This window comes from Populus nigra, chromosome 13 (assembly GCF_951802175.1).
Source record: "Populus nigra chromosome 13, ddPopNigr1.1, whole genome shotgun sequence".
NCBI classification, from domain to species: Eukaryota; Viridiplantae; Streptophyta; class Magnoliopsida; order Malpighiales; family Salicaceae; genus Populus; species Populus nigra.
In genome coordinates this window covers 14,343,290-14,367,916 of record NC_084864.1, presented here as the reverse complement: position 1 = coordinate 14,367,916, position 24,627 = coordinate 14,343,290, and the positions used below count along the sequence as shown (strand labels likewise).

The window sequence follows — 24,627 nt, the reverse complement described above, 5'->3', positions numbered from 1 at the left end:
CAAATGAAGGCTGCAAAGAGCCATCTACAGTTTCAGTTGACTGGTGCTACCATTTTCACCCTCATTTTCAGTCTGTTTAGCATAAAGGGGGGCCTGCATAATCTGCAACATATATAAATCTTGAAGCTTGAACTGCACGCTTACGCATATTAGACACCACAGCTGCAGATCCTCCAGCATTACCATAGATGCCTGGTCACATAGAAGCATTAATAGAATGAATGCCTTTGACAAACTCTTTTGAAACATCATTGCAGCACTTATAAAGCCACTCATCACTCACCAGCTTTTAAAATTCTTTTGAAACAACAGTCAAACGTTCTGCAAGTCTTCTCTGTAGACTTAATGTCCTGAGTTTTATTCTGTCAAACCATCAAAAAGAGAAGCTCAATGAGAAATATTAAATGCATGGTCAACCTTAGCAACAACCAGACATTAAAGCACACAATTGTCCATCATAGATGAAACTGAACATATACAATTCACGAAGAAGGTAATTTGAAGATGTATCTTCCTATATGATAATGATTAAAAAAACGTCGCCAAAGAGGTCAACAAGAAAGGAAACAATATAGAAAATTTCTTGAATGACAGCATCAATTACCTGAGATTTTGAAGAGGAAATTTTGCAACCAAGAGGCAATGTACCCTTCACTTTCATATCCATAGATCGCAAAAGATCTGATCAAAATTGGCAGTCATCTTGGTCAGGGCTGCAGTCTTGCTAGCCTTCTGTGAGCAGCTGCCTGTAGTGCGAGGAGTAGTCTGCACAACAGTGCTTGGCGAGTCTTCTTCATCAGGAGAGTCTTTGTGCCTAGCCCATCTAGTTGATCGCGGTGGGGCTGGTATTTGCGGGATGGCAGCAGGGCTATCAACATCAAGTTGATATTGACAACCAATGTCCCTGCAAAAGATGACAGAAGTTGGCTAGAGAAAAGACGAGGAAGAAGGCTGAAAAATCAACACCACTTCTAAAACTAAATCGGCGATTATGCTCTATGAAGCATTAGCCACTACATCAACTATTACATCCTGAAACATTCCAGTGTCTACTGGAATAACAATTCAGTTTGCCTAGAATCTTCAATATCTTATTTGTTATTGATACGAGAAAATATCGTATCGAGCACAGACGGATCATTGTAATTTAGTATATAAATACCAAACTGCCATTAAAGACGCATATCTGTCATTTTTTTTCAGAATTAAATAACAATGAACTGATATGGAACAGGTGACACGTTGTGGTAACGAAATGTGTTTTAGTAGAGTAATGGTCTTTATAGCGGCAATCATCTCTGTCAACTGAATGGGGCTTCCATGCCTATACTATATAGGTATTTTCAAATTCACGTGTGCTTGCAAGTGATTTTCTTCCCATGCACATATCTCAAGTATCTATTCGAAGACCCAAAAACAGTTGAGAGACAGGCAGAAAGTGAGAGATTATTTAAAAATCCTTGAAAAAATTGTTAAACATGACTCGTGGCTAACCATCAAACAGTCAACAATGGATATGATTGTTCAAGTTTGAAACAATCAATGAACGTGTTGAATGGAGACTTTCTACAAATACATAAACTACATTACCAATTACTTCCATCAACAACCACAATTAACAAACCAGAAACACAAAAAGAAGAAGTTAATCTCGGAAAATTGTATAAAACCCACCTCAAATCCGATTTCTTGAACAAGTCGAATGAGTTTCTAATACATGAAAGAGAAATCAAATCGGTCTTTTTTACATTTCAGCCTGAAAACGAAAATATTACAGCGGCCTAAACCCTAATTCCATCCAAGCATATGAATGTGCATGAGAGATTGAGGGGAACAGCGAGTGACCTTGGACAGATTTGGTGTAGAGAACTGCACGGCGGGAACTGCCACTATGGGGGCCGTAGATGTCGAGGAACAACAACATTTTATTAAATAAAAATTGATATGGACGAATGTGCGACTCAAATGAGAGATGCCTAGTATTAGGGATGAAGTTTTTCCAATAGAAGTTCCATCAAGTTTTACATTATAATCTTTTTAAAAAAATAAAAAAACAAAACAAAATAAAGCTTTTCTCATTAAAACAGGCAAAGCATGAAACTTGCGAGCTTGATTGTATGGCTGAAAAGTTTTAAAAAATAATATAAATAATATTTTAAAGTATTATTTAATGGTCTACATCTTTTTTTGTTTAAATAAATATTTAATATCTTATTAAAGTTTAATGTCCAAATAATCTTGAGTTAAAATTTTATTATTCTTATTTTCTGTTTTAATTAAAATTAATTTATCATTAAAGATATATACTAAAAAATTATATACATTATATTTTAAAATTTTACATATAATTTTTTTATACAAATGAGTTAAGGTGTGCATCTTTTATAGGAGTCTGAAACAATTAAGGTTTAAAAAAATAAGATTTTCTTAAATAAAATAAAAAAAGTCATATTCTACCGTAAACAAGCAAGTCACCCGCTTTCTTTGTGGGAAAGATCAAAATATATTTCCATGGAAATACAATAAGTTTCCTTTACGAGGACTTCTTATGAAAATATACCACTTCACCTGTACTTTCATTACAAACATTCCCATTAATGAACTTTTAAACACCTGTACTTTCATTACAAACATTCCCATTAATGAACTTTAAAACATAGTTTAAGGAATATAATCTGATCAGGAAACTTGAACATAATATAATTCATAATTTTACAGATGTTGATCAAAGAAAAACAGAAGAAGAGAATCAAAAGTTAATGTAAGGAGATTAAAAACAGTTTGTTTTTGTGTTTTAAAAATATTTTAAAAAAAAATTAATTTTTTTTCTTTACTTTAAATTATTCTTTTTAATATTTTTAGATTGTTTTGATATGTTAATGTCAAAAATAATTTTTAAAAAATAAAAAAATTAATAAATCAAATATAAGGTCTGGATTTTCCTTTTTTTTATATTAAGTTTTTGTTTTTTTTTTTGATTGATTTTATGTTTTTTTTTTCAATTATTGATTTGATGTGATGTGCCCTTTATTTAAGTTAAGGGATTTTGTTTATTGGATTCTAATATTTAACTGTGTATAGCGTTTCCAGTTGGGTGATTGTTGTGGCTGTATCGCCCCATCTTGAAGTCAGAGCTTAGTTTTTTGTTTTGTAAGCACAAGCCATTGCACAATTTGGGTTTTGTGAGGCCTTCAAGTGACTTGATGTTTGTTAATTATAAACTGAGGGTAATGTTTCAGAAATATTTCCCCATGCTACATGAGAAAGAAAATAACAGAGATGGTAGTTTGGGTTCTATATACCTGAAGGTTATGAAAAGAATCTAATATTTTGTTCTTTCTCCATGTAAATTTTTTCTATCTTAAATTGCTAGATGAAGTTCTCTCTATGTTCATGTTTTTTATTTTGCTTATTTAATCTGCACATCTTTTTTTCAGAGGACGTGCAAGTTCCACCTCTCCTTTCAAAAGAGCAGCCTAAAAATAAATGGGATGATGAAGATGTGGATGAAGATGATGTGAAAGAATCGTGGGAGGATGAAGATGAACCAGCTCCGGTATGATTGATAATGTAATCTTGATCTCACATTATTTTATACTTTATCTATCACTTTCAAATTTCAACCAAAGTCACCTAAATGTTGGATGCTATTATAGGTCCGGGAACAACATACACAGCTAGTTATGGAAAATGGTATGATAGGGATAGGCTTCTTTGACATTTAATAATGGAATGTTGATCTGGCATGTTTAATTTTCCTTAAATGTTCATCTAATTTTGTTTTCTCTTGCTGTGATTGGGGAAAAATTGTTATAAGAACATATGAATGATGCGTCAAACTACAATCGTATCAAAGTTTTTCTTCCAAGTAAAGGTATGTAGGTAGCTTTCATTAGAAAAGAAATGCTCGGAATTTATGATTCTGAAGGAGCTTTTATGCAATCTGGAAAAACATGTGCATATCTCTTGGAGCTTTCTATTTTGTTCAAGCGGAGTGGGAGCTTGGGAAGGGATGGAAGAGAATATTTTTGCGGGCAGGGGTTCATTAAGAAAAGTGTACAGAAATGTGATGCTGACATATGGGATGCAGATGTATATTATACCTTAGCTTATTTTATGCACTTATAAACTTTTTTATTTGAGTCCCACTGTTACAGAAATATGAAGTGCTGCATTCCATGTTTATATATGGTGATGCTTCATCTGTAATTATTGTACTTCTTTATGGAATTGGATCAGGCACCAGTAGTGAAACCTCCTCCTGAAAACGCTCCTAAGAAATCCAAGTAAAGCAATTTAAGAATTCCATTTCAACTAAAAGTGATTGTGTCAATTTAAGAATTCACCTGATGTGCTGGGGCTTTACTGAAACTGCATTCGTATAAAAGTTTTTCTTCCAAGTAAAGGTATATAGGTAGCTTTCATTAGAAACGAAATGCTCGGAATTTATGATTCTGAAGGAGCTTTTATGCAATCTGGAAAAACATGTGCATGCCTTCTGTCCTCAAAGCACCCCTTTCCTTCTTTCTTTGTGTTGCGGCAAACATGAAAGGCAGCCTGCGATTAGCTAGCAACACCCTGTCAATCGCACAAGATGTAATGAAATTAATGCAAGACATCTTTCTGTGCGTCGCAGCAAGGAAATTGTTTCACTTTCCTCTTACCCATTTGAAAGTACTAATATCAGCTGTTTCGTGTCATCCGGTGAGTCTCTGCTCTTTCCCTTCTCCATAAGCTGAAATGTGTTCTTTATGCCTCAGACCAAGCTTTTCAATTGCTTTCTTGATGACTTCATAGCCTATTTCATTTCTCATTGACTTAGTATTGAAAATGTGAAGAATTTTCAAGTACAGGACAAAAATAATAATCAAGAGGGTGGAATAAAGTAGTGTTGCTTCCCATCGACAATTTCTAATTCCATGCCTGATAATAGATATAAAGACACGATATAGCAGTATAAATTAATCAGAGTTCAATAAAAAAAAAACATAAAAACAATCACAATATCTGAAAGAGCATAGCAGTAGAGGATGGTAAGACGTAGATGGTTATTGGCAAAAAAGGCACTAGAGTATCAGATTCTCGATGAGATGAATTCGCACCAGAAATAGGAAGTAATCAAGCTACACCAAAACATGCAGTAGCTTTAGAAGATAATAGCAACTCAAGGTTAAATAAAACGTATACAAATAATTTCACCAAAAGAAAGAAATTGAAACATTGATTAAAAAATTAGTATTGATTAAAAAATTCTCAAGATATTATCCAAATGATCACTGATTATTATATAAAGAATAAACACGATGTAATATAGCACATATTTCATGCTTTAATGTGAAAATAAAACATTATTGATGAAAGTATATTAATTACACTGAGAAACCGGTCACTAGAATGTTAAATCAAACCACTAATGATTTTTTTAATATTTAGAGGAACATGACACGTTACTAGACGATGCACTTGATTTTTAAATATAAATTAATCAACTGTTGAATTGATAATAAATTAAATTATTTGGCATATTTAATTATGATTATAATTTGTATTTAAGCCAACATATTAGAAACTTAATAGATCACACACATTAAAAACCATTAGCTAGAAATTAAAATGAGATGATTTAATTAAGTATAACTTGATTGAGAACTTGATTAAGTTAATTTCTAAAATATAATTAATGACTAGAATATAATTAATACATGGATTATATTTCTAGACCTAGAAAAATAAAATAAGGACTTGATTAAATTAATTTCTAAAATTATCCTGAATTAATATATAGATATTATTCGGGGGTGGGGAATTGATATTTTACTAATTTATATGGTTTTTTAAATTTTCCTATAAATAATAAGTTATGTGTAACAATGTTAAACATACAGAGGTGCACACTTCGGTAGGGTGTCCAAAATAGGGCCTAAGGTTGCTGGCAGCCATGCCAACAATAGGAGAAATCGACAGCACAGATTTATGCGGCTGTAGGTTTGTCAAAGAAAAATCGGCAGCACAGATTGTTGACGAACATGGGCTTGACGGTGGAATGTCCAAGCCAGGCAGGAAAACTCGTCAGGGGCATACGCTGACGAAAACTGGGGTTGTCGAAGAATTCAACAGCGAAGACATTGAGAGCCTGCACGTAGATGCGAATTCGGCAGCGTAGGAATTGGCAGCCTGCACGCAGATGCGAATTCGGCAGTGCGCAGCAGCAGCTTGTGCAAGTCAGGGGCTCGACTTGGCACAATCTAAAACTTGGACGAATGACTGTCCAAAGCATACGAGTGACTCAACAGCTGACGAAGCAAGAGGTGGCAGATGCGGCTGTCAGGTGAGCATGCAGAACGTGGGTGATGTGGCAGCCTCCTGGGGGCAGAACATGGGAGCATAACTAGAGTGCTCTCCAAGCTGCTGAGATTATGGAGATCATGGGGGAGAAAGTGCCCCACTATGTCCTGAAAAATAGGAGATCATGGGTGTGCCTTACAACTCACATACTTGGCTATAAATAGTTGTTGATGCTCTTAGATGAGAAGCAATAGAGAGCATACGAGATAGGGAATGCATAGAGAGGAATAATGTGTGTAAGCTTGATTGTGTAGCATGCGAATTATATGTATAGCACACATTGTGTAATCCTTTGTTGACAAGATAAATAAAGGTTGAGAGTTCTTGTATTCTCGGTGTGCTTTGTGTTGTGCAATTCTTCTTGTGTATTCCGCTTGTCTTCTAACTTGGGAAAGTGGGGAAACCTCTCGGGTAAGGGAAACACTTAGTTACTAGGCAAACACGAGTGGAATTGGCGAGGGAAGGCTGAGTCTAGCGAGGGACTAGGCTGCCGTACGGGTTTCTTCGCGGAGCGAAAAATTACCCCGTGACATTATGCTTCTTATTTTTTATAAGATTTTTTATTAGATAGAAAATATAATAACTATTAATAACTTCTAATAAAATTAGAAAAAGTTAATTGATTAATTAAGAAGTGTTAAATCTATAGTTTTTTTTTATATGCTAACTTACCAAAAACTCATGATTTGAAGACAACATTTATCAACTTGAATTTGCTTGTTGGTTAGTAAATCTCTCAACATTTATATATAGTGGCAATTATTTGTCAAATGAATGGGCTTCCATGCCTATACTATATATGTATCTCTAATATATATATATACTGAATTGAAAGAGAGAGCGTACCTTTCAGTTTTAGAATATTTCAAAGCGAGGGATGTGAGCTATCTTGGGCCTGTCCTCTCCTTCCTTTTTCTTACACCTCTTCTTCAATTTTGGACAATCTTCAATTATCAACCAGCTGAGGTTGTTGAGGCTCTGCACCCCATCTGGCAAAGACTCCAAATTAGGGCAATACCCAATCTCCAAGTGTGAAAGGGACGTGAGATATCCAATCTGATTAATTGGCAAAGAAGCTAATCCCACGCAGTCCCATATACATAGAGATCGAAGAGAAGTGAGATGTTGGATATTTTCCGGCAATGAATTCAGCTCTGGACATTCATTAAGGTGCAAATTAATCCTCAAGTGCCGTCAGATGCCGCAATCCCTCTGATAGAGATGTGAATTTATCACAATGTTGGAAATATATTTCCCCTTTAATAAAGAGCTAAAAGGGTACGGTAGAAATTGCCTCAACATATTGCTCAGGATAACTGTGGTCAAGATTATTGCAGGTTCAGAATCTAATAAACACTATCCATGCTATGATGCGGGTGGCATTCCAAGTTAATTTTTAGAAATAATTGTAAAAATCTCTTATGGTTTAATCATGTTTTTATTTTAATTTATATATTCTTAAAAATTACACTTCATATCTTATAATTCATAAATTAATAAAAACATGTATCTGCCATAGCTTGTTTTCTAAGGGAAAGGAATTGGATGTTGACAAAGAAAGAAGTGGAAAAGTTTCAAGGATAGCTGAAAGCACGGGATGCGAGCAAGAAATGGCAAGTAATTATTGAGAAATGGTAAAAGTGAAAGAGTTTGGGGATGGTAATTATATCATGTTTGTTATCGTGGTAGTGATTATTTTTAAAAAATAATTATTTAAAAATATATTTAAATAATATTTTTTTATTTTTTTAAATTTATTTTTGATATCAATATATTAAAACAATCTAAAAACATAAAAATAAAATCAATTAAAAGCAAAAGAAAAAAATTTAAAATTTTAAAAAGTGTGGTTCAACCACAAAAACAAACATTGCCGAAAGCTATAAATCTCTTTTTAATAGTGACCAGGTAAGTGTTTTGCGCTACGTTGCAGGTTATATTAAGTTTTTTCCTGACATAATAAAAGATATTCAGAAGACGATAACCCCAATCAACACAGTTTAACTTGACTAACACACAACATAGGATATGCGATCGAGATAACCTTGAGAAAAAGAAAGTGAAAAAAAAAACATAACAAAACTCAAAGCTCCATAACCTAATGTCAAATGATAAAATTAAAAAAAAAAATCAATTTTAAAAAAAGTAAAAAAAAAAAACCCGAGTCAACTGGAGTTAACTTGACCAACCTATCATCTACAATATGAGATTGGGATAAAAGAAATTATATTTTATTTGAGAACCATTTTTTGATAAAGAAATAAAATGTTGAGGGTTAAAAATAATAATAAAAATAAATAAATCAAAATGATAAGAAAACAGAAATCAAAAGAATGAGGAACAAACTTGAATAAAAAAAATTAAAGGAAATAAAATAATGAGGCAAAAAAACAAAAAAAAAACAATCAAAAGAATGAGAATAAAATTGGATACAAAAACTAAATGAAACAAAATGTCTAGGTATGAATTTTTTTTTAAAAAAAACTTTAAAAAGTATTGAAAGCAAAACAATTAATAAAAAAAATAAGAATTAAAATGGATAGCACAGAAACTAGAGGACACAATTAATATTTGGAAGGACTGACTTGAATTTCTAAGTTAAGAGAAAAAAAGAGAAAGGAAAAGAAAAAAAAGCTCATCAAAGCTCAATTGCACCTCTACCATTAACACACATCTCGCCAATACAAAGTGGACAATGCGCCACTCCAAATATCATCATAGATGACTGATTTTGGTCACCGGACAACCTTGCATGTGCTAACACGTGAGTTGCACACATCAACATTTTTTTTATAGTATTTCATTTTTAAAATTACCAAACAGCCCCTATGCCAACCTAAAAATAAAAAAATAAGAAAAATAACAAAACCTCCCCTTTGGAACCATATTTATATATTTTATTTTATTTTAAAGACAATTATGTCACTTCACTATTCTTAAAAAATAAAAAGATATTTGAGTTATAAAGAGAGGATTCATCACCCTAGATGAATTAAAAAAATATATTTTATCTATTCTCAAATAGTATTAACTGAGAAATTCTTAATTAAGGTAAAAGGAGATTTGAAAATCTTATTTAAATGATCCATGACTATTATGTAGAGAATAAACATGATTTAACATGATAAACATATTTCATGCTTTAATATTAAATCAAAACATTATTGATGAAAGGATATTAATTACACTGAGAAACTAGTCACTAGAAGGTTAAATTAAACCACTAATGACTTTTCTAATATTTAGAAAATGATAGACATGCACGTTGATAGACAATATATCTTGTTTTCAAATATTAATTAATCAATTGTTGAATTGATAATAAATTAAGTTATTTAATTTATTTAATTATAATTTATATTTTGGTCAACATCTTAGAAACTTAATAGGTCACACACATTAAAAACCTTTAGGTAGAAATTAAACTGGGATAATTTAATTAAGTATCACTTGATTAAAATATATTTTAAAAATTAACAGCTAGAATATAATTAATATAAGGATTATATTTCTAGATCTTGAAAAATCAAATAAGTACTTAATTGAGTTAACTTCTAAATTTTTTTTGAATTAATATATGGATATTATTAAAGGAATAAATTGATATTTTACTAATTTATAAAAAATTTTAAATTTTTTTATAAATAATAAACTCTACTTTTTATTTTTTAGATTTATCTCGCATTGCATACTTGACTAGCTAAGTTTCAGAGAAGCATCATGGCTATGATTTGAAGACAACATTCATCAACTTGACTTTTCTTATGGTAATGTAATTGTAATTAATGTGGTGTTTTAATTATATTAAAATATTAAAACTACAGTCCTCTGACTATATTGATTGGGCTCTACACAGTGCAGACTTGACTAGCTATGCCTCTATTTAAGCAATTGAAGTTTCAGAGAAGTAACATTGCTGTGATTTGAATACAGTATTTATCAACTTGAATTTTCTTATGGTAATGTAATTGTAATTAATGTGATTTTTTTTTCAATTATTGATTTGATGTGATGTGCCCTTTATTTAAGTTAAGGGATTTTGTTAATTGGATTGTAATATTATTTTGAATTTGAAATCTGTTGAGTTTTTTTTTTGTTTGCTGATAAATACTTATTTGTTTATGTCAAAGCACGCCAAATATTATTAGTTTCAATTAATAACGTCTTCATAAAGGCTAAAAGGATGTTGATATTTTAGTTGAGAACCTCAACAGTTGATTTTCTTATACAAGTTTTTGTTTTGAAGTAACAAAAAATACTTAATTGGCTGTTTTATGAGAAGTTTTGAAAATTACGTCTCTCTAATTTTCTTAATTTTATGCTCTCTTTTTTATGACAAGTATTACAGTAGTCTTAAGGAAAAAAACTTATTACAGTACTAAGTAAAACAAGTCTCAATTAAAAACAAATAATGAACCATTCATTTTTACACATTTATATGAAGAATACAACAACATTCAATTTGAGAAAATTATTTAAACAATTACAACAAATTAAAACTACGAACAAATATATTTTATTCTCATTTCAAATTTTGCATTTCAATTTAATTGATTCTAATGAAATCGATTCTAATGTCAGGGATGTGAGCTATCTTATGCCAGTCCTCTCCTAAATCTTTCTCACACCTTTTCTTCAAATTTGGACAATCCCAAATGGATAGATATTGGAGAGAAGTGAGATGTTGGATACTCTCTGGCAATGAATTCAGCTCTGGACACTTAACAAGCTCCAAATCCTCAAGCGCAATCAGATGCCGCACTCCCTCAGTTAGGGATGTGAATTTATCACAATTTCCAACAGATAACTTGCGAAGAGAAGATAAGCCACACAACCCATTCATTGGCAAACAATTTAATCTTCCACAAAACCATATCTCTAAAACCTCCAAGGAATTGAGGTTACGAAGACCTTCCTCTGGCAAGCTTTCAAGTTTCCCGCAACCCCAAATACTCAAGCTTTTAAGAGCAGAAAGGTTATCTAATACCCTATTTGACAAAGACTCCAGATCTGACATCCATCTAATTTCTAAGCTTTCAAGGAGGGAATGATTTTGCAAAAACCCGTCGGGAAGCTCCCTCACATTTGGAATGTTTCCTATATGAAGGGAGGTGATTGAAGTGAAATTCCTAACTGACATCAGCAACGAAGTATTCACTCCAAAGATTTGTACTGTTTTGACAGAGGGTATAATTGGCATTTCGTTCAACAGAGGGCAACCGTCTATCTTCAATTCTCGAAGGCGAGGAAAACTACACGCAGCCCATTGCTCTAATCCCTCCATGTGCTGAAAAGCCAGCGTCTCCAAAGATGGGAATGGATTTTGCCCATCTCCATACACATTGCTGTCAATACTCTTCACACCATCCATTCCACGCAATACAAGACTCTTGAGGAACTGTAGTTTCCCCAATGGTGGAAGTTGTTCACAGTGGTCACATGCTGATAGCTTCATATCTACCAGATTTGGTAGCGTCATGTTCAAGTTCATCATCCAATTTGGAAATTTTGAACCTCTGTATCCCAATATCCTCAAACTCTTCAATTTTGAAGGAGGTTGAAGCCCATCAAGGACCTCCTCGCTATTTTCCTGAATAACACTTGTTCCATTCCCATTCCCATTCTCATGCCAAGATAAATTCAGTGATGAAAGATCTGTCTTAAACTTCAAATTGGCACTTGTCGCATCTTTTAAATTCTTAACATTCACAAGATCTGTGATACTCAATTCACCAGCAAGATTATTCAGCCCTTCCAGCTCATTTATGCGACGACCATTCTCTCCACCCACAATGAACAGGGTAAGTTTTCGCAGGAATATCAATTGCCCCATTCCAACAGGCATAAATCGAAGTGAATCACAATCCGTGATGTCAAGATAGACAAGACTTCTCATGTGCTTCATACCTTTTGGTAATTGGATGAGTTTTCCGCAAGAACTCAGATCTAGTGTCTGTAGGTTTTGGAGAGAGGTTGTACATTCAGGCAGTGTTCTGATCATGGAGCCTGACACATCTAGATACCTCAGATGTTTCAAATCACAAATTGACTTTGGCAATTTCTCCACCTGGACATTTGTTAATCTCAAGGCTCGATGTTTTCGACCAGGAATCTTTCCCCATCCATTCCAAAGAGCACCATTCCTCACAAGAAGTGAGCGAAGTGAAAGGACCTTGAGAACTTCATAAGACGAAGCTACTGGTTGGGAATAAAAAGCTACATGACGGGCAGTTTTAGGAATTTCTAACTCCTCATTGCCTTCTGTCGTATAGCATTCTTGTGCTGCAATGGATTGTGCAAGATCATGCATAAGATCATGCATTTTACATGTTATGTTGCCAAATCCATCATCCTCGACCTCTTGCAGAAATGACCTTCCCACTAGTTCATCGAATATCTCAATGCCGTGCAAATCCATTTCTCTTCTGCAAGAAATAAAACCATTTGCCATCCACAAAGCAATCAGCTCCTCCCTCCTCATCACGTGATCTTTTGGAAATATTGCGCAATACGCAAAGCATTGCTTCAAATGTGGTGATAGATTAGTGTAACTCAACCTCAAAGCAGGTAAGATCTCGCTTGCGTCTTCTCTTAGATCCCAAATCTCACTTTCTTTGACAGCTATCCACTGATCTTCACTTTCTTTTAACCGCATTAGGTTCCCTAGTGCCTTTATAGCTAAAGGAACACCACCACACTTCTTCACTATTGATACTCCAATGGCTTCCAGTTGCGCCCGCTCCTCTTTCCTTCTCATCCCGAATGCAAGCTGTTGAAACAACTGCCAAGAATCTTCTTCAGACAATCTCCCCATGTGCCTGACAGAAGCTGTTGCCATTCTATGAGCAACCATCTCAATACGCGTAGTTACTATGACAGCACTACCTTTAGCTCCACACCTTAATACCTCCTTCAATTTACTCCACCTATCAGTATAATCTTCCCACACATCATCCAGTACAAGCAAAAACTTCTTTCCAGTCAACTTCTGTTGGAGGCATCGTTGCAAGGGATCCAGTTCTTGAAGACCACAAGGGGCACCATCAATGGACTCTATGATGGCTCTTGTTAATCTTATTAGATCGAAATCAGTAGATACACACACCCAGATCCTCAAACCGAATTGCTGTTTAACACTTTCTTCATTGAAGACCAGTTGAACAAGTGTTGTTTTACCCAGCCCCCCCATCCCCCTTATAGCATGAATAGGGAGATCACCTGAAGTAGTGAGCAGCATGTTGATTAGTTCCTCTTTCTCCTTGCCTCTTCCATAAATTTCTGATTCATTCACGACTGAGCTTGTAAGCCGCCAATCTGCTGCTATGTCCCCAACTCGTGTTGTTAGCTCGAACTTTTTGTTCTCATTGGCAATGACATCCAGTTTCTCTCTCACATTTTTCAACTTATGCGCCATTTTCAATCGAAAAATAAGTGGATTATGATCAAGAGAAAAGAAGGATCGTAGTCGATTTTTTAGATCTTTTTGCAGCCGATGCCTTCGAGCTTCAATTGCAAAGTCATCCAGCACATCATCAACATCATAAGCTGCATCCTTGAGGCGTCTTAACCAAATCTCTAAAGCCTTGTTCTTCCATTGCTTCTCCTCTGCATCCTGGAGCACAGCTTGAACAATTGCGAAGGTGCTTTCGAGATTCTCAAGCTCGGTGTCAAGGCCCCAAGCAAGCCCAGCCTCTTTGAGAGCCTGCAAGCTCAAGTTCTCCAGGATTGGACTCACAAGAGCAGAAACAACTGCATCAGCCATGGCCTGTTTTACTTTGGAAAATCTGGGTCTTGGTAACAACTGAAATCGCAAGATTGGTTATGGAGATGAGAATTGAAATTTTAACGGAAACACAAGATTGTTAATGGAAAAGAGTAGTGCAGAAGGGCTTTAAATATGATCAGGATATTTTAAAGGAAACACGAGACTGGTTATGGAAAAGAGAATTGCAGAGGACTTTGAAAGCGAGCTGAAATTTTTATGGAAACACAAGATTGGTTATGGAAAATAGAAATACAGAAGGACCAAACAATTTCTCACTCTTTGGAATACAGAATATTAATCTAACTTGGGCTTGAAGAGAAGAACATTAAAAAGAAGAAAAGAACATAATATGCGTTTGAACAGAGAAGGCAAGAATTTGTTCCTTGCCCATTCTCTTTAAAATTCTAGCTGTACAGCATTTGGAGTTTGACAAGGCAAAAGATTCTTATCTTGTGATCTTTTCCTTTAAACAATGACTTCTCAAAGCTAAAGGCAGCACTCCGGAATTTCACCCTGTAAGAAAACAAAAGGAAGAAAGAATCAAATGAGGATAATTCAGAGCCTTATAATATTGTTTCTGGCATTTTACCTTTTTATGAAAAGCAAATCGTAAAATAGTTGGAACATAAAGCAAGTTCAAAGCATTGTTTCCCTCTGTTATCATGGATCAAACCAACAATTTCTTCATTTTTGTTTGGGATTTAACTACGATTCAATCATGCTATAGTCGTTAACATGCAGCTACTGTCTCCTTCCACATGAGAGTTTTGATCTTACTCACAAAAAACAAAACAAAAGGAAGCACTGTAACAAGAGCTAGAGTTTGGTAAATACACATCTTACCTCTGGCAGAATTGCTTTATCTCCACTTCCATCCAAAGACAAGAATCTGGAGCCATTCTTTTTATTACAGGTTGTCCCTACTGCGAGCTTTTGATCGTGCTGCTGTAAAGTGTTAGAATATAATATAAATAATATTTTGAATTATATTATTTAATAATAGTTTAAATTTTTTAATTTAAATTTTTTTTTAATATAATATTAAAATTTTAATGATTAAATATTCATAAGTTTTAATCTTATTATTTTTATTCTCTATTCTAATTAAAATTAATTATTTATATAAAATATTATAAAAATTAATTATTTATATAAAATATTATAAATTCATGCAAGTTGTAAGAAAAAAATATATTAAAAATAATATAAATCACATCTTAAAACTTTACCTAACAACATAAACTTTTAAATTAAAATATTTTTTTAATATAAATCCCATATATTATACAAGAAACAAGCGAGTCACCCTCTTTCATCGTGAGAAAGATCAAGATATATTTCCATGGAAGTACAGTAAGTTTCCTTTTGCAAGACATTGCATAAGATGATAAAATGGATTTAGTTTCGAACTATCAATAAAATAGGTACTTTTACGAGGACTTCTTATGAAAATATACCACTTTACCATTAGTAACATTACCATCAATAAGCTTTTAAATACAATTTAAGGAACATAATCTGACCAGGGAAACTTTAACATCATATAATTCATAAATTCACAGATGATTCTAGCAACGTAGCTGAGCCTTGAACAAAGAAAAATAGAATAAGAGAACCAGAGGCTAATGTCAGAAGATTAATAGCATTTTTGTTTTTACATTTCAAAAACTTTTTTGAAAAAAACATTATTTTTTTTATTTCAAATTAATTTTTTTTGTGTTTGTAAATTGTTTTTGATATGCTAATATTAAAAATATTTTTAAAAAAATTATAAAAATATTATTTTAATTCATTTTTAAATAAAATAATATTTTAAAATATAATCACTTGCTATATATATATATATATATATATATATAAAATGCTCACTTATAGTTGAGTTAGGCCAAGAAGTTCAAAGTAAAGCGTGAGGTTCGGTACGGAAGGCGAGGCCCACCTAGCACATCAATCGACGAGGAATTTCGTTTTGTTTTATTTTAAAGCAAACTTAACATAAGCCCCTCAGCCATGAATTATTTTAGGCCAACCCTAGCCCAATGTTTTCTCAAAGCCCTAAACCGCCCCGTGCTTGGACCCCAAAGTCTCCAATCTTGGGCTCAAGGAGTTGGAGGTCGTGCAGATCTAGTTCTTTCCAATCTTCAATGAAGGGGTCCTGTGCTAGTGGATTGCACAAATTCAATGCTTGTGATCTCCCAAACCAGAAGTGATTTTGACAAACCGTTTTTTCTGTGGAATTGAGCTTTTTGACAGGTGAGCTTCATTCATAGCATTTCCATGAGCATATATAAAGAATAATTCTGGTGGAGACTTGAGATAGCTTCTTTCTAGTTAACATGACAAGAGAAAGGCACATGTATTTCCCCTTCCTTTGCTTTGCAGGGGCTAAATTACAAATGGCACAGATGGGTGAAAAGGATAGTGCACTTAGCTCATGATGATCTTTAAATTACTGATATCCAAATTAGAATAAGTTTAGTCTCTTAAAATTGAAACGGTTCAGAATTGGAGAATTTCCTTCTTATATGCATATGATCAAACCCTAATCTGGACATCATAAGGCCCATTTCTAATTAAATAAGTAATCTGCAGAGGCAAGAACTGTATGTGATTGATAAGTTTTTGTCTTCTTGAGATGGCATTATTGCCTTGCCTGTTTCAGATTGAAGTCAGACATCAATGCCAGTAAAGTAAAAAGGACTTTCTCCAAAATCAAAATGATTGCTGGTTTCATTAGCAAATTTCAGCTCCAGAAGCAATCGTGCACAAAGAAATAATGCCTGCCTGCATGGTTAGCTATATATTGCCTAACATTGTGCATTGACAACGATAGTTTCAGGCTTCATTGTATGTCACTAAGATTACAACCAGAACTAGAATAAAGCATAGGCTCAAGAACACATTACACATATATGATCAACATAATGAAATGAATTAATTAGCGGTAAGCACTCCGACTTCCCTTTTTTTTTTCTCATTTCTTCTCCTCCTGGTTTCTTGTTTCTTGTTTTTTCCCCCACAAAATACACACATTTTCTTCGAGCAAAAAAGACTTAAAATGACACTGAAGAACTAACTGACCCTTTTTTTTCTCCTTCCAAGTCAACAACATTTTTTATATATATATATATATCTATGCCTCCCCTCTCATTCATGAAGACTATGAAACAATACTCATGGAACTAAATAAAAAGGAAAAAAAAATTGACAAGAAAAACATGGTATATAGAAAAAAAGTTTATGCATGATCAGCAATGTTCTTTCCCTTGCCAGTCTGGTCTACCTAATGTGAACTCCAAGCTGGGGTTCTTGCAATCCATATTAGAAGATCCCAAGTAGCTTTTCAGCTGAGTCGAATTACATTCCTGCAGTATTAATTAAGACATTTTCATGTTACCTCCTAAAAGTGAATAAAATTCTTATCCCTTCTGCTAGATTTCTGGCAAATTTTGATCTACTCAAATTTTAAAAATTTTAGACTTTGGATGGTACCTCCATTTGATGTCCAGATCTTTGTTGTGACTGGAATGTTCCTTGCCTGTGCCCATCTATGTCGTTGGAGTTTGTCTGGGGCCATGCCTCTCTACCACTGAAATAGTAACATAAATTTTAATTAGCTTGAATTTATATTGCCATGGTGCAGCAATATCAAAATTTGTAAACCAATGCACATAATTATTTAGATGAGTAAAGTTGATAGACCATCTTTTATAGTTGAATGCCACAGATTCAGATGGAGCTTAATCAATTAATTGGAATGGTGACATTGTCTCTTATTTCAAAGCTAATTAAGAACAGCTCAACTTTCATTTTCACTAACCTACAAGGGTCAATTTCTGTCATTTTCCCTAATAAAAAAGTCCAATATAAGTCACATTTGATACGTGCACAAAGGCTATAGAGGAAGGGATCATGAGCTAAATATATGCATGGAGACAGAGGCCAAGCCCTTGTACCTATACAAGGCGTCATTTCAATGAATGCTATTAAGTGCTTAAGAACAGCCTGAAAAGGATGTTGCAGGCAGCAGGGAGAAAGATGTGTGTGATGGAAATGTTCTTAAGTGCTATGACATTTGAGGAAATATCAACACAGAAAGTGTTAATTAGTTGCTTCCATTCTAATTAAGTACTGGCCCTAAAAGTCATACAATATTCTATTTTAGATAGGGCAGTATCTAAGATCAAAGCTTTTGCTTGCTTGTGATAATCTAGCTACCAGTACCTTTACATTTACACTTAGTGTACTAAAACTCCATTATAGGCAGAATTTTAGTCACTAGTCCTGTTACTCTATTTCTGTCTATCTTTAATGGCAGCTGGAAATCATTTATTTATGCAGTGATTGCACCCAAAACCTAAAGCTCCAGCGGGGAGTCATGTCAAAGTGAAGGTCCCAGCTGGTTTACATCTCTATTTAAAGAAACCTTTCTAGCCGAAGAACACCCTTGCTGATAAAACCCAAGAAAGAAAGCAAAAATCTGAATTAATCTACATGCTATTTAGTGGAAGCAGGTACAAATTATAATTAAATACTAATTGATGAATTACAATGAACAACATTGGCATTTTTAATTTGAACTTTGAGAAAAGGACGGCACAAAATAAGTCAAGATGGGAACCGATCTTTTTGTTGTTATATGCAATGTGTCCTCGTGATGGGAATAAGAACCGGCTGAGTTTAACAGTAACATGATAATATATTGTTATTCTAAAAAGAAAAAGAAAAAGTGTACGTAGCTGTGGGAATTGCTTTCTTTCTTATCCTAATTAGCGTTTGATTGCATTTTGGGAACTTTTTTTATATATATAATGGGGTAACACATTAAAGCTACAAATCTCATGTCAGCAAGAAAATCTTCCAAAACATAAAAGATCGAAAAAGAAAAGAAAGAAAAAGAAGAACATTATATAATACACTATAATATAGAAAGCAAAAGCTGCCTGCCTGCATGCAAGAGAAGAACTCTTTTTATTCCTCAAAAAACTGGCGTGAACGTGAGTGGGTTTTGGTTTGGATTTCTAAGTTGATCAAGTACAACGCAAAAAGAAAATAAAAGAAGAAGAAGAAGAAGAAAAGCATTCTATTTCATTAGTCTATTATACTCTCCTTTAAAAAAAGTGTAGGGCATGCAAAGCATATGTGTGTGTGTGTGTGTGTGTGTGTGTGTGTAACCCTTTCTGATGTCGAGCATGCCAATTGTGTACCAAAAAAACATTAAAGAGAGTCGCACAAAAGAGAGAAAGAGGTACCTTGAAGAATTACTCCAGAGAGTGGTAGCAGCAGAAGTAGTAGTTGAAGGGTAGTCCATGTCTTGTTGTGCTGTTGACCCATCTGCTTGTACTGCTCTTTGCAGTCCACCTTGCTCATTTGCAGTCCTAAAACTGGCAATTGGAGCCATGTCTTCTTCTCCAGATCCATCTGATATGGCCCTCCGACAAATCAATATACATACCCTCCAAAACACTCAAGTAAAATTCAAAAACATGCACATACATTTTTATACACACACAGAAAAAAAGACACAATGTTCTTGAATGTACATATACATGTGTTGGATGTGTGTGTACATGCATGCATGCACTGTGTGTATATATGTATGGTACTTGTGCTTAAGGGATAGCAAGATCTTTGATTAATAGGGTTTAGTGGTTAACATGATTTACTAATTAATTAATCAATCGGGTTACAAAGCTATCAAAATTGGGGCAGTGAAAAGCTAAAAATAACACCTAATAACAGAGAAGGACTATATAACGCCTCAAACAAAGAAAAAGTTGAAAAATTGAAGACTAAGCAATACGAATTACCTGAAGAGGCTGCAGGCTTGTCAGTGGTCTTAACAGTTCTATACATCTGCAAAGTCCAACGGGAATCCATAGGTAGTAATTAAAACGAAGACCATTCAAAGAATTAAAGAGATAAACAAAATATAAGAGCAAAAAAGAAAATGAAAAAATTTAGAAATGAAAAACACTTTTCAAAATTCATATATATATATATATATATATATATATAGATGATGAATCTCTAGCTACTTTTCTCTCTCTCTCTATGTGGGCTTCTGTGCTTGTCTTGGATTGATTCATTAATCACGAGGTTGATGTTTGATTAGGTTGTATAGTAATGAGAGAGTGTATTATTGAGAAATGATGACTACTTTTGTCTGTTATCATTCTCTCTCTCTCTCTCTGTTTTCTTTTTTCATTGAAAGCAGAAACTTGTCTGCCTGAGACCTTTCAGAAGTTTCTCAGGCTCATTTCCTTTCTCTAGTATTCTTTACTTCGCCCATTCACTGCCTTCTTTGGCTACTGTGCCTGTGGGATACACCTTCCGCACATCTATCCTCACATTGAAGAATCTAGGAGGGAGAGAGGGAAAAGGAGAGTGAGAGAAGAAGAGAGATTGTTGATTCATTTGTTTGTTTTGTGGTTTAATCACCTGTAAATGGCTCTTGACATGAGCTAATGTGAGATCTTTGACATCCATGAGTTCAAGAACTGACTTGGGAGTAGCTCCTATTAACAACAAGCCAATCAGTGAAACAAAAAAAAAAGTGCTAAAAGTCAAAACAAAACATGCCAAAACATTAAGAAATGTCTAAAATTCAAAGGATTTGTCCAAAACTCAAAAACCAATCGTTCACACACAAATTATTGTGGGAAAAAAATAAGGAAAAAGAAGAAAAGAAAAGGAGGAGCACAGGAAAAAAAATGATTTCTTTACTTTCATGGCCTCCAAGAAGCTCAACAGCGTGAACAAATCTAGCATGAAGAGTGCTGGTCCATCTCATTCTTGGTGCCCTCATGCTCCTCTTTGTTGGAAGTTTTGGCAAGAATCTTGATCTAATCAACCCATGGGGAGAACCGTCGGTAGATCCAACTCCATATTGATTATGGTGGTGGTGCAATTGGTGGGATTTGAAAGCATCCATTGATAGCCCATTAAATCTTGTTGTTGGTGCTAATCTATTGTAAGGACCTGGCAAAGCTTGATTAGGCCCTGATGAGTTTAACATGGACATGGGATCTAAGCCTCCTCCTCCAATGCTATAAGGTGAAGAGGTGGATGAAGAAGAGTGAGGATTAACAGAAGGAGAGCACAAAGAGGAAGAAGGATAAGGCATTTGGTAGAAGCACATCTTGGGATCTTTATTCTCTCTAGATGAATGTTCTATAGGCATAAAAGGAAATGAACGGTTGTGATAAACTGGAATCCCTTTTATTGGCCTCAAACCATCTGATACTTCAAGTAAAGAAACCCCATGATTGATATGATTCAAGTGATGAGTATTACCATTAGAACGGTGAAGATGTTGATGGTGGTGACTTTGTTGACGATAAGGGTTATTGTGAGGTAGCTCTTCAACTCTAGCACTTGATAGATTTCTTCTGCTTCTTATACTTTCTTCATTAAGTCCAGTAGTTGGATGTGCTAGAGAGAGCTCGATACAAGCTTGAGAATCACTTCTCATGGAGCTAGCAGTGTTAGACTTACGGATGGCTTCTTGTCTGCCCAAAAGATTGAAGCTTGCATCAATTTTATCCCTAATGTTGCTGTTGTTGTTACATATGGAAGACGGAGAGGAAATATTGGGAGGACTAATGTGTAAAGAAAGATCAGGAACTGGGTTTGAAGAGGGTTCAATGAAAACTCCTTCCAAGGGCATTTTCTTTACAGCTTACTGACCTTTTCTCTGGCTAAACTAAGCTAATAAAAAAGTGCAAGTATAATGAAGCAGCCAGGTGGGTCTTTAACCCTTTTTTCCCTCTTTAATTCCTTCTCCTTGAAAATATATTTGAGAGCTAGCTAAAGAGAGATAGATATGGCTAACTAGCTACCTTTCACAAAAGAATAGATATAAAAAGCTTGGAAAGAACACACCATTGATTCATACTTTAAAGGCTTAAAGGGAGAAAGAGTTGGAAGAGAAGCAAAGAGAAGACTCTTTAAATCTTCATCAACAAACCAACATGCTCAAGAAAGAGAGAGAGGGTGTGTGTGAAAGTAGATGAAAAAGAGAGAGAGAAGGATGTGTGTTGTTACGCAAAGAAGAAGATGAAGGAAAATAAAAATAATTAACAACTACTATATATATTAAATTTATATATAAAAAAAATTGAAATCTTGAAAGTGCAATGAAAGGAAAGGAAGGATAGCTAGCCAGAGAGAGAGAGAGAGAGAGAGAGAGAGAGAGGATTTGGGTTTTGGTTTGCATACCTCGAGAGTATATCTTGGAAAATGACACTAGAGAGAAGAAGAAGAAGACGAGGTCTTTCTCTATCTAGTCAAAACTCAATCACTAAAAAAGAAAAAAGAAAAATAGATAACCCTAAAAAAAAATAAAAAAAACTTTTCAACACTATGTTTTTCCTTCCCCGTCGAGAACGGGATACCAAATGCTAGAAAGAGAAAGACTCTTCCTTGTAGGATTCCTTCTCCCCCACGCTCTTCGCCTCTCCCCCTCCCTCCCTCTCTCTCCATGCAACATGTATATTAATTTCCAGAACTTTTTTTTTTTGGCTTGAATTTAAAGATATTTTAGGGTATTATTTCTATGCTTAAATTGCTTGGTTGGCAATTGTTATTTTGAAGAATCTTTTTAGCAAGAATTGAATAATATTAATAATAATAATATGTACATTATATACTCAAGAAGATTTATTTTTATTTATTTATTTGAAATTCAAGTGTTGAGATCATTATTAAACCACATAATACATGTATTTTTTTTGTATTATATGGGTAGACCCATTGACCTTTTTATATATGCAGTAAGAGACCCACATAAAGGGTTGTTTGTTTGCTTTCATGTGGATACATCGTAAACCCTAACTCTACATTACCTTCTAATTCCCTTTCATTCTCCCAAATATTCCCCTTCTAATAATAATCCTTCACCAACCTTGTCTCCAGGCATCGTTCGGGGGTTCTTATTATTATGTCATCCACATGAACTATATACGTACAATTATATATAATATAAACTCCTCTAGCTAGCTAGCTAGCTCATTGACTATATAGATATATTTTGCTAATGTCTCACAAAACCCTAGGCTAAATCAAGGCGTAATTTATAATTATGGGATTGTTAACTCTCTTGATATTAATTATCATGGGAAGCACTAGCTAGTAACCCTATTTGTTTATTTTCTTTCTTTAAATGCTCAAGTGTGTTTGCTGGAGATACAAAAAAAAACTTGGTCTGGGGAGGCAGCCCCTTCTTAATTAGGTGTGAAGTGGTAGTTCTACTGTTTGCCACTTTCTCCAATATTACCGAGGACAAAAACACTAATTCATTGGTGTTGTATGGATGCTAGCTGCATTGAATGCGTATTTGGGTAAATAGTAAAGGCTGTTTGATTTTTTTTAACTTCTAGGAAACACATATATTTTGTATTGTGATGATTTAGGAATTTCCACCTCTGTGTGCATATGCAGTGAGCTTCTATTTATTAATGACCTGATCACTTCGAGATTAATTATTGCCATGCTAATCCCTTCATCCATCAACTCGAATCAAAACTACAAACTTGGATTTACGTGGTTAAATAAATACTAATTTTCTTTATTTGGGGTAATTTATTTTTATGATGCACAGATTAATGCACTGATGGGTCTGGAAAATCTTATATGAGAGATTTTGTTTTTCATAAGCTCCCTCAATTAACCTCGAGATCTCCTTACAACTTGATTACAAAGAGATTAGGAGCCTTTTTGGCCTTGTTATATTTGATGTCTGTTGTGCTGTGATATGAGATTAAATATGGTAAACTATTTGATAATGAACTGTTATAATATTGTGCTACTGATGAGATTACTTAAATTCAAATTATCATCAAGGATATAATTTATATTAAAAATCTTCTTTAATGAATGAAATATTATTTTCAAAAAATAAATGAATTGCTTAAGAAATGATTTTTTTTTGTTGAAAAATACACAAATATGATAATAAAATAAGTTAAAAAAATAATCAAAATATTACATAATTGTTTTAGTAAATATTTAAAATAAAATACTTGAGATTCACATGTTCTGATCCCCCCTTAATCTTCTGTGTTAAAATAGAATAGACTTGAGTCTTTCTTTATTACAGTCAGGATCAAAGACTCTAATGAAGCTGAGTTGTTAGCAGTGATTAAAACTTCACAATTATCTTCACCTAGAGTAGACTTGTTTGGTTAATTGAATTCGACTATTCTAATGTGGTTATCTAGATGAATAAACCATTCATCAGTTCATGACGATTCCATGATCTCTTCATTCTAATGGGTGCTCGTTTCTCTTCATTCATGGATTTAGTGTCTTTCTCTCGTACCTTGAGGGATGCTAATCAAGCACATTGTTGATTGACTTGCTGAACAAGGTGTCTCTAGATCGAAATTGTGAATTTGTGGTGTGACATTGATTTTGGTGATGGAAATGCACAATACATTGATGCTGCTGAGGAAGATATTGATAGAACTCTCTAAGAATTTGATTGATCGATGCTGTTTTCCAGGAAAATACAGAGGCAG

General features: G+C 34.0%; 2 protein-coding genes across 2 annotated transcripts; both read right to left on the bottom strand.

Moving 5' to 3' along the window:
* Nucleotides 1-10,743: 10,743 nt before the first annotated feature.
* On the bottom strand, nt 10,744-14,889 carry LOC133670501 (putative disease resistance protein RGA1). The gene is made up of 2 exons (XM_062091004.1): nt 14,700-14,889; nt 10,744-14,623 (listed from the first exon to the last, which is right to left on the bottom strand). The coding sequence occupies exon 2, from the start codon at nt 14,105-14,107 to the stop codon at nt 10,892-10,894; it is 3,216 nt and encodes a 1,071-aa protein (XP_061946988.1). The 5' UTR covers nt 14,108-14,623; nt 14,700-14,889; the 3' UTR covers nt 10,744-10,891.
* Nucleotides 14,890-16,808: 1,919 nt separating this feature from the next.
* LOC133670727 (transcription repressor KAN1-like) lies at nt 16,809-22,316 on the bottom strand. Its single transcript, XM_062091309.1, has 6 exons — nt 20,834-22,316; nt 20,549-20,625; nt 19,918-19,963; nt 19,360-19,528; nt 17,600-17,696; nt 16,809-17,472 (listed from the first exon to the last, which is right to left on the bottom strand). Exons 1-6 carry the CDS (start codon nt 21,774-21,776, stop codon nt 17,356-17,358), a joined length of 1,449 nt encoding a protein of 482 aa, XP_061947293.1. The 5' UTR covers nt 21,777-22,316; the 3' UTR covers nt 16,809-17,355.
* Between the last annotated feature and the right edge of the window lie 2,311 nt (nt 22,317-24,627).

What these genes read in the sequence shown, in the direction of transcription:
- LOC133670501 (XM_062091004.1), bottom strand. Translation starts at nt 14,107, where the DNA reads ATGGCTGATGCAGTTGTTTCTGCTCTTGTGAGTCCAATCCTGGAGAAC.
- LOC133670727 (XM_062091309.1), bottom strand. Translation starts at nt 21,776, where the DNA reads ATGCCCTTGGAAGGAGTTTTCATTGAACCCTCTTCAAACCCAGTTCCT. An exon ending in GCTTCTTGGAGGCCATGAAA is followed by an intron (nt 20,626 to 20,833) that starts GTAAAGAAATCA and finishes TGTTGTTAATAG; the next exon opens with GAGCTACTCCCAAGTCAGTT. An exon ending in ATGTCAAGAGCCATTTACAG is followed by an intron (nt 19,964 to 20,548) that starts GTGATTAAACCA and finishes TGGACTTTGCAG; the next exon opens with ATGTATAGAACTGTTAAGAC.